Raw genomic sequence first — 13893 nt, 5'->3', positions numbered from 1 at the left:
GGAGATTAAAGATTTTAAGATTTTTAATTTAAAATCAAAAGCAAAATTGGATATTTTACATTACATTTACTATCCTTGAATATATCCTTGAAAGTTCACTTGTCCTCTGATTTCTCAAAAAAAAGGGCCTATTTTGTTACTATAACCATAAATTCTACTATTATAACCCATATACTACTTTTTTTTATACATTCACTATTAATAAGGTAGTCTAACAGGGCACCTAGATGATTCAGTCAGTTAAGCGTTAAGACTCTTGTTCTGGTCTCAGGTCCTGATCTCAGGGTTGTGAGAATGAGTTCCATGCTCAGCAGGGAGTCTGCTTAAGATCCTTTCCCTCTCCCTCTGCCCCCCCTCCCAATGTATGCTCACCCGCCTGTGCTCTCTCTCAGATAAAATAAATAAGATCTTAAAGAAATTTTTTCAAACAGAAAAAGGTTATGATGAAGTATTTTGCCAAAGATTTTATTAAACAATTTTTTTAAGATTTTATTTATTTGACAGAGAGAGAGATCACAAGCAGGCAGAGAGGCAGGCAGAGAGAAGGAGGAAGCAGGCTCCCTGCTGAGCAGAAGGCCCCATGTGGAGCTCAATCCCAGGACCCTGGGATCATGACCTGAGCTGAAGGCAGAGGCTTTAACTCACTGAGCCACCCAGGAGCCCCTTTATTAAACAATTTATCCATGCTTACTATTTTCTTTTTCTAGTACATTGACCTGTTCACCTGAAAAATAAACATCCATGTATACAATACAGTACATTAATCTATAAAAATAGGTAGTTCATTTTGCTGACATGTCAAACTAAAAATGAAATATTCACAATTACCATGTGTGAAACAAGTTCATACATTACAGACAGCAGACAGACAATAAATTAAATGTTGGTAAAAAGTAAAATAAACAAGATCTCAATGCTAAGTTGTTCAGAGATAGGATTTGATTTCAGGACTGCTGTTACCTTGGACATAAAAGATATGCAACAAACACTGGTTGAATCATTTCTTGAAAGGCTCCTACATCTACCTTCTAAACTCTTAAAAGGAAACTGTTGTGGCCTCTGGGAAAAGAAAGTTTGTTTGTACACCATAAATGTAATTTTAGTCCCTCAAGTGTTATTTCCGAGAAGGAAGCCAAATTCTGCAAATATATTTGGTAACTTCTCATAAAGGCAAAATTGAGCTGGACTTAAAATATAACTGGTCCTAACTATTAATACAAAGCAAAAGAAAAACATATTAATTTGTTGACTGTATTTTTCTGAATGACTCAGCTTTAACCATAACAAAATCTCACCCAATACAAAGATTAAAATTTGATTAAAGCTATGATTCAAATGCAAAAATAGTCATTGTTTTACATTAAATAGATAAGTCACTGTAACACGTGTATACTAGATATAAATATTACTATTTTACCCCATAATCTTAATTGAATCAACCGAGTAAGAAACTCTATGACCTTTCTATTTCTAAAAACCTATTAACCTAACTTTATCTCTTCAACGCTCACAGTAAACTTGTAATTATGGAAAGAAAAGTTTCTTTACTTTGCAAGTGGAAAAACTGAAATCACAGGGAAAACACTTCGCCAAGGGTGATTCATGATGTCAGTCTCAGAGGGCAGCCTGATACTCACGATGTCAAACTCATCAGCCCAGGGAAATAAACCCGTATTAGCGCACTGTACCGTCCAGCCTCCGAACTCACAACGGCAAACCGACCTCCCTGGAAAGGAGGGAAGGAAAGAAAGAAGAAGGGACGGAAGGAAGGACACAAGTCTAACACAGAGAAGGAGGTCTGAGTTGCAGATAAGCCTCCGAGTTCCCGGCTCATCTGAACTTGGACGCAGCAGGGCCTCCAGAACTGGGCAAATACTGTGTGAGACCCTGAGATCACCCCTAGTTCTACTCTCGCAGCGCAATGGGCAAGACCGACTCATGGGGGCCACTTGTGGCGGACACGTTTTCCAGTTTAAGTGCATGACCCGGACCTGTGCCACCCGAGAACGCCGAACTGAAGTGTTCAGCGCAGGTGGGAAAGCGTCCGCTCCCCGCCCCAGTCCCGCATTCTTACCGCCACGGAAACAAGGAAGGTCAAGGTCAGGGGACTGAAGCGCAGCAGGCAGAGCCCAGGATGAGGAGACCGACCTCAACAAAATGCGAACTTGAACACGTGGGACCCGCACAGGCGATGTCAGGCCGGGCCACCGCACTGACCCCCAGCGGCCCTGGCCCCACCTCCTGCCTCTGGGCTCGGTTTGTTCCGTTTGCCCAGAGGGCTGACCCGAGTCACCCGCACAAGAAACCCCGGTTCAAACCCGCGTGCCAGCGGCTCCTTCCCCGCCACCCCGCACTCCCGTCTCCCCGTGCCCGCAGCTGCGCCCGGCCCGCTCTGGCCGCCGGCCAGGCCCCTCTCGCGTCCGCGTCGGTCGTGAGGACTCGAACACGCTCCCGCACGGCTCAAGGAGGCCCTCAGTCCCGCGGGGGGCACCTCGGCCACGCGCGCTCACTACAGGGCGAGGAGTCGCGGGTGCCCGCCCGACGCCGGGTTTTCCGGCCGGGCTGCGGGCTCGTGCGGGGGAAGGGGCACTGCCGGCGGGGAAGGGGCGATCCGCGAGTCCCGACCTCCCCGCCCCGCACGCTCCCTGCCGTCCGCGCCTCCTTCAGCACCGGGGCGCGCGCTCGGTGTCGCCGCCGGAGGTCGGCGCGGCGGTGTCCCCGCGCTCGGGAGCCAGCGGGACACCCACGACCAGAACTTTCTCTCGCGCGCGGACGCGGCGTCTCCCCGCACAGCGGTCGCGGAGGGTACCACGCAGGGCTCCGGGGGACGGCGCTGCGGTCCACCGACCTGCACACCGCGGGCGCACGCGGAGTGCCCGAAAGTAGAGCGAGTCCCGCTGGGAACACTGCGGGGACGCGGGAGGAGCACCGCGCCGGCGTCCCGCACGCTAAGCACCCCCGCAAGTCCCACAGCCGCGCTGTCCCTGCTCCACCCGCACCGCGTCCAGCTTCCTGCCCGGGCCCCGCTAAATCGTCCACACGCTCCGGGACAGCCGGCCCCGAGCCCTCACCCCGCACCCGGGGAACCTGCGCGGGCCTCAGGGACCACAGGCACACCCGGCCGCCCCGGGATCTGCTCCGGGCGCCGAGCCGCCCGCGGGCAGTGGACCCGGAGGGGAGTGGACCCGGCGGCGAGCCCGGCGGCTGACCGAGAGCCCGGGTCCCCTCGCCCCGCCGCGCCGCGCCCCTAACTCGGCGCCCCCACGGGGAACCGCTGGACCCACGCAGCGGGGACTCTCGGCGCGGGCGCCGCCCCGGACTGGGCCCCCCGGCCCCGGCTTTGAGGACCCCCGAGGCCGCCCTCCCCGCCCCCACGCCCACTCCGCCCGGCGCCAACAAAGGGGGGTCGCGCCGCGCCAAGTTTCGCTCCGGGGTCGTGTCGCTGGGACCCGGCGACGACTTGCGGGTCAGTCCCGTCGCGCCCGCGCCCCCTCGGCGGCGCCGGTCCCCCCGCCCCCCGCCCCTGCCCCCCGGCCGGACACGCGCCCCAAGTTACCACAAAGGGCCGGGGAGGGGGTCCTGGAGCCGCGCGCCGGCCCGTCCCGCCCTCGCCGGGCTCCGCGTCCTCCCGGCAGCCGCGCCACCGCCGTCAACAGGTCTTCGCCGCCTCCGGGCGGGAGGAGGACCCCGCGCTCGCGCCGCCCTCCCCCTGCAACCTGCCCGCCGGCGCCCGGCGCCCCCCTGCCCGGCGCCCTTGCCGCGCGCCCCGGCCGGACTGGGCTCCCGCCCGCCGAGGCCCGGCACCGAGCGGCCGCTCCTTACCTCACGCGCCGCCGCAGTCGGCCGCGCTGCGCGTCCTCGGGGCCCGCCGGCTCCGCCCCCGCACGGAAAGTTGCCGGACGTCGGCGCGGACTCAGCACCCCCGGCCGCGGCCCGCCCGCCCCCCGCGCTGCCCGCCCCGCCGCTTCCCGCCGCCTCCCGCCGCCTCCCGCGCGGCCGGAGCGCTCACTGGCGCGGCAGGGCTGCGGGCGCCGGCCTCGGGCGGGGCCGGCGGGACGCGGCGCGCCCCCTGTCGGCCGGCGGGAGCGCTGGTAGCGGAGCGGGACCCCCGAGAGCGGGATGGGCTGCGGGCGCTGACGGGCTTCCGGGCCCGGGCTGGCGCGGGCGGAGGGACCGAGGGGCAGAGGGGGACGCGGGAGAACCGGCCCGGACAGCGGAGGCCTTTCTCGACCGGCGCCGGGACGGAAGCGAAACCACGCCCCCCCCCCCGCGCCTCGCCCCCCCCACCTTCCCTGGAACCCCCCCGGCCCCCCGCGGGGCTGTGCCCTCCCCGTGCGCGCGGGTCCCGCCCCGCCGTGAGACACGCGCCCCGCGAGAGAAGCGCCAGGAGCAGACACGCCCGTACGACCCTTCCCGCGGACCTCGGCCCAGTCCCCGCGGCCGGACGGCACCTGCCCCGCATCGCCCACGCGGCCCGCTTCCAGCTCTGCGCCCCGACCGCCTCCCTGCGCGTGGGAGCCGCCGGCACGGGCACGTGCGCTTCGGAGCCCAGAACTGCGCGCGGGGCGTGCGGGAGACACCGCCAGCGGCCTCCCCGCGCGGGCGGACCCTGGTGCGAGCACCGGGAAGGCAGGTCGGTCCCTTGACGAGCACCTGAAGCTCGGGGGCCTCGACGTGTGTCCAAGACGCCCGGGACGGAGGCTGCGAGGATTGCGTTCGGGGGTGCGCGTAGACGGTCCAGGGACAGCGCCTTGTGAGGCGCGGGGCCTGCAGTCGGACAAGCAGACCCTCCCAGACCCCGACGCTCCGCTCCGCGCCTGCGACGCCCCGCACGATCATAGCTGCGAGGGGACTCGGCGGTCAGACGGACAGAAGCGCGGCCGCAGCGGCGGGGACAGAGCAGGGTCAGCGCAGTCGGCGTCCGCGCGCCCGGCGTCCGGTTCTTCCACCGCACTTCACGGTCCGGTCCGGGGAACGCGGTGGTTCGGGGACCAACCCCCCTTGACGGAAGCAGTTTTCTTCCCGCCGGAGAAGACGCGGCCTGCGGTTTCCGGAGCGGACGCTCACCCGAGGGAGCACGCGGCCCTCGTCGACGTGACCGCAGTCCTGGACCCCAGCGGACCCACCTCAGACCCAGTGAGTGAGGAGAGCCGGAGCCACGACCGGACTGAGGCGTCTGCGGACGTGGTCTTCCCTGTTAGCGCACCGGCCGAGCGGTGAGATCCCTGAGTAACAAAGTCCGAGGACCGCGTTAACTGCTTTTTCTGTAAATAACCTGAAGTCGATTTCTTCCTACCAGCGGCCAGGAAGCCAGGGGCGCTGTGGACGGTGAGGACCGGGGCAGGCCGTCCGCGCCAGCCCGCCCCGGGCCGCGAGGCGGCGGCTTCCCTCACGGCGTCACGCACGACCGCGCTCTGCTCGCGCTGTGGGGCTCTGCGCTCTGCCCGAGAACCCCGGGTCCCCGAGACCGTCCGTGAACCCCCGGAGCGTGCGGCCCACGTCGTGAGGAGTGCGAGACCCGTGTCGACCTGTCGCGGCTCCACCGGACGCGTGCGGGCCGCGAGGCAACTCGGGCTGCGGAGATCACGCGCCGTCGGTGCTTCCCCACCAGGTGAGGCCGAAACCCCGCAACAGGCGCGTCTTGCCTGCTTCCGGCCTGGACGAGCGGCTCTTCCGGGCGCTTCCGGCGTTGAGCCCACGTGGACCTTCGCTCGGCCGGGGTTCCCCGAGGTCAGACTCTCCCTCCGAGCGGGATCCGCGGCTCCCGCTTCCCCTCCGTTCCCCAATGAAGTCCTTTCTGGAGGACGCCGGACGCCGTGCCTGTGCGCCTGTCCGCGGGACTTGGAAGCTGCCCGGAAAGAAACACTAGACGCCTGTGACGCGCCTGTCATGGCCGACGGAGGGGGACGAAACCCCACAGCGCCCTTCCCGGTCCCGGCGCCGTCCCCGTCACCGCACGCGGTGCTAAACATGACTCGTTTTTATATTTTCTCCCCGTGTTTAAACTCTCCGACCGGCGACCGCTGTGTCACTTCTGTAACCCGTGACACGAGCTGCTCCATGAGGCGGCGCAGAGGGACAGACGCAAGGACGGCAATGACCGGGTTTCCAGAAAGGCCGCACTGAGCAGGCGCTGAGCAGGCCGAGGCGCGCGGCCGGAGCAGTTCGGGAAGAGCCGTGCACGGAGGGCTCCGGAGGCCCCGCGGGCGCTGGCGCTGCAGTGCGCCTGACCCACCCGCTGGACGCACTCGGATTTCTAGTCGAAAATTCTTCACATTCATCACTGTGTGTAGAGATTCGGCACCTTTAAAATATTTTTAAATATTCTGGCTCAAGCCTGTTGGAAGTTTCTCTTACTTGAACTGAAGAACCTTGACAAGGAAAGAAAAAAGCTAATGGTGAGAAGAACAATTTCATTGTTGGTGATTATGAAAATACAAACAGGGTGCCTGGGTGACACCGTCGGTTAAGCACCCGAATTTTGGGTTTTGCTCAGGTCGCGATCTCGGGTTCCTGACGTGGAGTCTGCTTCAGATTCTCCTCCCCTCCCCCAGCAGAACCCCCATTTGTGCGCTTCTCTCTAAGATAAGTACATCTTTTTTATACACAGAGACATGCTGGATTTTTAGCTCTGTATTACCACAAACCCGTATTTTAGAGCATTAGACAAAAAAATTTTTTAAAGAAAAAAACCAAGATGTAATTCAAAATCTCAGTTGTGTGAATTGAAATTGAAAAGGGAGCATATTTCTTTTTATTATGTGAAACAGCGGCCAAATTTTATTCACTGAGTTCCTAGGGGATCTGGGTTCCAAAATTAATGTGTTATTTACTTTAGCATTTCCATCCTTTTATCTCTTATTCTGTTTTTGTCCTCCTGATTAAGAATATGAAACTCATTGGCGGGGGAGGGGAGGACAACTATGAATAAGGCCAGTACAAAAAAGAAATAAATATCACCTGCATTTTCACCACCAGGAGTGCCCATTGCTAACCTTTGCTCTGTGTCCTCGAAGGATTATTGAGGTCCCTGAGAGACTCTCCAATAAATAACATCCCTTCTGGATGTCCAGGCTGGGAAAAAATTGAGAAATAAAACAAAAGTTCAAAACGGAAGCTAAAATAATGCCTGTATTATTGACAGAGACTTGGTTTGAGTTGATAGATCTAAAAATGAACAAAATAGTAGTTTCAGTCACATCATTCCTGGTCTCCCTACTTAGGAGATATTTTTGAAAAAGAAGCTGTTCCTGATATCTATGAGAGAGAAAGAGAGATTAAAAGAGAGATATAGAGGCAAAGGCAGAGAGAGAGAGATAAGGGTGTATCTAAACCCAGCACACCCAGAAATTCCTTCCAAGTTCATTCCTAAATGTATTTATCAAATACCTTGCAACACCACTCCAAGAGCAAATGAGTGAAGACTCAGAAAAAAATATTTTAGCAAAGAAATCAAGAGCTGAGAAAAGACGTTACCCAATATCTATAGCCACTTCTTTCTTTTTCTCACAGGAAAGGAAATGGTACATATTTACAACTAGTAATAATTTAATAATATATCAAAATCTTACTCCCCATCTGTGTTTATTAATATATATATTTTTTTTGCCATTATAAGCAAACTGTAGCCAACTGGACATATATTTGTGTTAGACTCGGGTTATAAATCTGTGGGTAAAATACAGAAGTGTAATACTATATTCTCTTTATTCTGTCATATTGCATCTCATTTTGACGTGTCCCATTAGGGATCGTCTTCACTTTAGGTGATGGTCCCTGTCAGGCATCTCTTCTGTAACCTTCATCTCTTTCCCTTTGTAATTAGCAGGTATTTTCTGAAGAGGTACTTTGAAACTATGTACATTAATCATTCCTTATCAAGCTTTCAGTTCATTTACTTATATTAGTATAGATCATTGTTTGCTATTTTATTCAAATAATTATAATCTATTATTTTCGTGATTTATTTTGAGATTCAGTTTGTATCAGATTTGGCTAAAGTGAGTCCTTTCAGGCTGACGTCTGTGTCCCATGGCCCTGTCTCCAGCATCTAGGAGCACTTCCTCACTTCAGGACACAAAAAGGTATTAAGGCCTCCCACAGGGCCCCAGCTCTGGAATGAGCCTCTGCTTGGAAGAAGCCTGCCCCCTTCCCGAGAATGGTATTTAGAGTCTGACCTCCAGGCGCTGTGTCATTGCCATTGGGCTTTTTGCTTTCCTGAGTCCCTTTCAGTCACCAAAACCAGGGAATACATGTGTGTATTTACAGATTTTATTCCCTCTCCCTCTGTATCTTTCATGTTGAAAATCGTGAGCTTGTACACGTACCTCTAATTCCAAATTTCGTATTTGTAAGTCCCTTCTCCTCCAGCGAAAATCTAGTTCTGCTCCCATTATCCTAATATATTTTCTTATTTAGTCAGTGTCCTTGTCTATAACCGATTTCCCACGGCTGTCACCGTCCCCCCCGTGTGTGGCCAGGCCACATCTCCGCAGGAATATCTTTACCATCTTGCTCAGGGCAACAATTCAGGACAGACTCTCCCATCGGCACACACCCAGGGCTGCAGCACATGGCCAGGCTGCCTTCTGTGTGACTCCTTCTCCATCTCTCTTGGGCTCCAACTTGTTACACGAGGCTGCTCCTCCACGAGGCCACCGTTTTCACCACTCTTGGGCTTCCTGAGCCTGCTGGGGCCACTGCGATCCCCCCATCCCTGTCCCAGTGCAGATGTTTACCCCATTTGGCCACTCCTAACAGACGAAATTTGCATTGCCCAACTCATTCTGGAAGGTTAATGGACATGCGCACTCTTAGGAGCGGCGTGCGTGTAAGGGAGTATCACTTCTCCTCCGTGCAGCACTCGTGTTTTCCTTCTCACCTGTGTTACCTGGTTAGTGAGGAAGCGGGTACAGGTGGCTGTGTGAGGCGTGCTTCTCCGTGTCCTGGACAACGTCCTGCCAGTGCCCACAGTCCCCTCTTGATTTTGTTTCATGATGCGCTTTAATATCTCCATTTTCTCCATTCGCTAACCCAATTCCAGCACTCATTCTAATGTATCTTAACGTGTACTTTTAAAAATTTTGCATGTATTCTTACAAAATTCTTACTGTTTATGATTTTTGATGTATGTAAGTGTTGCTGTGTAAACTACTCCATCTTGGTTGTTACTTTCTTCTCCAAACACCTTTAAGTTTTCAAGTTTAACTTTCAACTTCAGTTCATCTTTTAGGTTTTCAACACTTTTAAGTGAAAATTTAGCTCAATTATTCTTTGAATTCTTGTTTTATTGTTTAACTTTCATATTAATAAAGTTGAATATGTTTCCATATAGTTAGTAAGCATCTGTATTTTCTTTTACAAACTGGCTATTTGAATATTTTATTCATTTTTCTCTTTTCCCAATGGATTTATATATTTTCTTTTTCTTACAGGTTTTTAAGCATTCATTATTATGTGTATTAGTCTCTAGCAAAAAATAAGGTGTTTCCTTAAACTTAATTTAAATAATTAAATCAGGGGCGCCTGGGTGGCTCAGTGGGTTAAGCCTCTGCCTTCAGCACAAGTTATGATCTCAGGGTCCTGGGATCAAGTCCCACATGGGGCTCTCTGCTCAGCGGGGAGCCTGCTCCCCCCCCCACACACCCCCTGCCTGCCTCTCTGCCTACTTGTGATCTCTCTCTCTGTCAAATAAATAAAAATCTTTAAATCAACCAATCATTTTGTTGATTCATTTGGACTATATACAATTTCTTTAAATGTAGTCTTTTGTGATTTCTGGGGTTTTTTTGGTAATGCTTATAAAGACCTTCCACCCAAACTAATCATCTGTATTTTCTTCTTGTGTTTTATTTTAGTTTTTCCTTCTGTTTTTGGCCCCAATTTAGTTTGGTGTGAAATCTAAGATAAGTCTTTTTGTTCTTCCCTGCCCCACCCCAGGATAATTACCTAGGTGTCTAACACTGTTTAATGAGTGAGTCATTCTTTTTCCCATGATTTTAGAAGTAATCCTTATTGTATATTAATTTAAAAATGAAACAGTGTCTGTCCGTGAAGAACTTCCAGGTGTAATCAAACTATGCAAATGCAGTAGAAGCCCAAAAAAGGCACGGTACAGAGTGAGAGTCCCCCAAGTTCCTCTGCCAGCCAAGCCAGTGCAGCCCACAAGCCTAGAGAAAGGAGCATCTTTTCTAACTACAGAGACATGCTCAGGTTCTGACCAAGCACATACAGAGCTTCCTCGGAAATCAGCAGAGGCCTTCTCTAATTGACACAAAGGCCCCGTACAGGCTCGCGGCGGCACCTTCCCATTTATCTTCTGCTGTATTTCTGCAATACATCAGTATTAGTTACCTCAGCCTGTAACTGTTCAAACGTCTGTTTAGGCAAGTTCTTCGTTATTTTCCCTTTAAAAATTTTACCAGTATCTTCTCAAGTTTATTTTTCCACTTGAACTTTGGAAACATTCTGTTCAATTTCCTCATCACATCTTTTTCTTCCCTACTTTTGACCATGACACTTTTCTGTTAGAAGCACTTTAAATATATATATCCATTTACTTGAATCACTTCTTTATCCATATTTCTTCTTCTGATCCTGAAATAGAAGATACACTTCCAACTTGAAAAGACTTCTGCACCCATTCATGTTATATCTTTACCCTCCAGCCCTTACACGGCCCCTGTTAGTTTCCTGGCTTCAGCTAAGAGTGAAAGAATCATTATTCCACAAAACCACAGAATACAAATAACACTTAGAATGCAACAGCCCTGCTTTCCAGCAGAAATGAGGGAAAACGCAGACTTCAATGCAGGTCAGGTTTCCACTTCCAGTTCCATTTCATAAGCACTGTAGACGGTAATGAGTGTTAGGTGAAAGCCCGTCATGACCAAGAGAGCAAACCTTGGACATGTTTCATGGAAAGGTCTGGCCTAATGACCAGAGTGGTCTCCTGAGATGTGCTCTCCCGCCCCAGTGTTTGCAGGCCTGGAAAGTTTGCTCAAAGCAGTTTTATTGCACGAAAAACTGCTGAGTTCAGAAAATATTTTGCCCGCTTGAAGACTCACGTACTTAAAATACAAAAATAGAACAAACAGAATTTTGTTGCAAATAGAAGAATGTTTTTATTTTTCTCAATAAGACTGGAAACAAATGATACATTCTAGGTTGTCTAAAAAATATTTTCTGGCAAAAGAAATCTTTATTTGAAAATTATGATTTGCTATCTTTCACTAGAATATTAAGTTCCCCTCAAAATCCTATATCAGAATTTGCCCAGACCTAATGACAGAGCCTGACAGAAAAGCAAAGCAAAGCAAAGGAAGGCACCTATATGCTTGGGTCTGACATAACGTGATTTGGGAAAGTGTCATGCTTTAAAATGCAAAGGAGGGGGGGCGCATGGGTGGCTCAGTGGGTTAAGCCTCTGCCTTCAGCTCAGGTCATGATCTCAGGGTCCTGGGATCAAGCCCCGCATCAGTCTCTCTGCTCATCAGGGAGTCTGCTTTGCTCTCTGCCTGCCTCTCTGCCTACTTGTGATCTCTGTCAAGTAAATAAATGAAATAAAATGCAAAGGGGACATTGGCTCCTATCACAGTCTAACAACAAAAGACCTTCTCTCAGTCTCTTTTTCATTGCACGGGTGAAATAATTCTAGCAGTGACTCTTCTGCAAAAGACAACCTATGGCAGGAATTGCTAGAACAGAGACTTGTCATGTTGGCTCTGCGTCAACAGTCTCTATTCCAAGAACCTGAGAATACACACAGATGAATTACTATCAGTGCAACGGAAATCGGCTGGTTCGCCAAGGGTATGACTGCACAAGCCCATTGTTCAATTAAAAATTGAAACCCTCTAGAAGCCATTTCAAAATTACACAAATCTTTCACAAACACTGATAGTGCAGGTAAGGTTCATCCATTTTCCACATAAAAATAAATTGTTAAAGACTTAAATGAAAACCACTATCTATACAATGTTTGTTTGAAAATCTACATAGTGTACAAGTGAAGAATGTAATAAAGTAATTTATAAAACTAAATTGTTTTCATTAAATATTGTTTGTTCTGTGTCATGAGTTTGGGGGGAGAATTAATGAAGGGTAGGTGAATGATTGCATTGACCTTAACGTTTAGAGAAAACTGTCATAGCTTAAATTTTTATTTACTGAATTAAGTTTCAGATATTTTTTATAAATGTAAATTTGGGCTGTTGGTTTTTGAAGGCAGCATCACAGCTTAAAACTGCCTAGAGTTTTAAGACATGGACTTGGAGTCATAAAATCATGGGTTCAAATTTGTGCTCTGCCACTTACTGGTTGTGGAATCCTGGGCAAGTAACTTCTCCTCCTTTAATAAAAGTTTCCTCATTTCTGAAACAGAGTTGTCAATATTACTAGTTAGTAAATTAGTTATTTAGCATGGTGTCACAAATAACTTTAAAACAAATAATGGTTGTCCAAGTAAATGGGTAAAACTGTTCAAACTTTTGATATATTAATGAGGGCTTGTCTTAAAACTAAATCAATGTGGGCCAAAATAAAAGGAAAACAATAGTTTTGGCTAAAAATCAAACTAGAAGTGTGGATTTTTCTTTGGAGAAGTAAAATATATTCCTGGCATTTTTGGTCAAGAGAAAAAAAGATTTTATTTATGTATTTATAAATGTTTTTACTTATATATAACTGAGATACAACATTATATTAGTTTCAGGTGTACAATACAATGATATGTACAAATATGACATATGATATATGATAACAGATCACTGAAGTAAGTCTCATTAACATCCACCACCACATGTAGTTATAAGTTCTCTTATTTGTGATGGCACAACTTTCAAGTTCTACGCTCTTAGGAACTTTCGCTTATACAAAACAGTGTTATTAACTATAGTCAATAATGCTGAACATCATATCCCAAGTACTTATTTATTTTATAACTGGAAGTTTATATTTTTTTCCAAGGATTTTTTTTTTTAATTTATTTGTGAGAGACTGAGTGTGCATGAGAGAGAGAGCACAAGCGGGGTGGGGGGAAAGGGGGAGGTGGAGAAGGGAAGAGGGAGAGGGAGAAGCAGACTCCACTTGAGCAGGGTTCCATCCCAGGACCCCAGGATCATGACACCAGCCAAAGGCAGACACCTAACTGACTGAGCCACCCAGGCGCTCTTATAACTGGAAGTTTAAACCAGAGGTTAAAAGGTACCAACTTCCAACAAATATTGTGAAGATGTCTATGCTACCTAAAGCAGTTTTCATGTTTAATGCAATCCCTATCAAAATACCACCCATTTTTTCCCAAGAAATGGAAGAAATAATCCTAAAATTTATATGGAACCAGAAAAGACCCTGAATAGCCAGAGGAATGTTGAAAAAGAAAGCCAAAATTGGTAGCATCACAATTCCAGACTTCAAGCTCTATTACAAAGCTGTCATCATCAAGACAGCATGGTACTGGCACAAAAACAGACACATAGATCAATGGAACAGAATAGAGAGCCCAGAAACAGACCCTCAATTCTATGGTCAACTAATCTTCGACAAGACAGGAAAGAATGTCCTGTGGAAAAAAGACAGCCTCTTCAATGAATGGCGTTGGGAAAATTGGACAGCCACATGCAGAAAAATGAAACTGGACCATTTCATTATACCACACACGAAAATAGACTCGAAATGGAGGAAGGACCTCGATGTGAGAAAGGAATCCATCAAAATCCTTGAGGAGAACACAGGCAGTGACCTCTTTTACCTCAGCCGCAGCAACTTCTTCCTAGGAACATCCCAAAAGGCAAGGACAAAAATGAACTATTGGGACTTCATCAAGATCAAAAGATTCTGCACAGCAAAGGAAACAGTCAACAAAACCAAAAGACAACTGACAGAATGGGAGAA

The 13893-nt window shown here is 49.8% G+C and overlaps 2 protein-coding genes across 12 annotated transcripts in view; one reads left to right on the top strand and one right to left on the bottom strand.

Annotated features, from left to right (window-relative positions):
* The window catches only part of GULP1 (GULP PTB domain containing engulfment adaptor 1), a 260500-nt gene extending 256478 nt beyond the window's left edge, over positions 1-4022 (bottom strand). For 7 of the 11 annotated variants that reach the window (XM_046018774.1, XM_046018769.1, XM_046018773.1 and 4 more), the window contains exon 1: positions 3823-4022. The gene's annotated coding sequence lies outside the window, so the exon portion shown is untranslated. Of the gene's footprint in view, positions 1-3556; positions 3803-3822 lie in introns of those variants that run through there. The other 4 variants (XM_046018779.1, XM_046018778.1, XM_046018777.1 and 1 more) reach the window with 3 other exon arrangements.
* On the top strand, positions 2192-6126 carry LOC123950890 (collagen alpha-1(I) chain-like). The gene is made up of 5 exons (XM_046019359.1): positions 2192-2964; positions 3054-3466; positions 3553-4247; positions 4432-5216; positions 5307-6126. Exons 1-5 carry the CDS (start codon positions 2192-2194, stop codon positions 6124-6126), a joined length of 3486 nt encoding a protein of 1161 aa, XP_045875315.1.
* Positions 6127-13893: the final 7767 nt, after the last annotated feature.

Source organism: Meles meles, chromosome 9, assembly GCF_922984935.1.
Source record: "Meles meles chromosome 9, mMelMel3.1 paternal haplotype, whole genome shotgun sequence".
In the NCBI taxonomy this organism is placed as follows: Eukaryota; Metazoa; Chordata; class Mammalia; order Carnivora; family Mustelidae; genus Meles; species Meles meles.
Note: the sequence above shows the minus strand (reverse complement) of the source record. Positions and strands in the feature narration are given on the sequence as shown.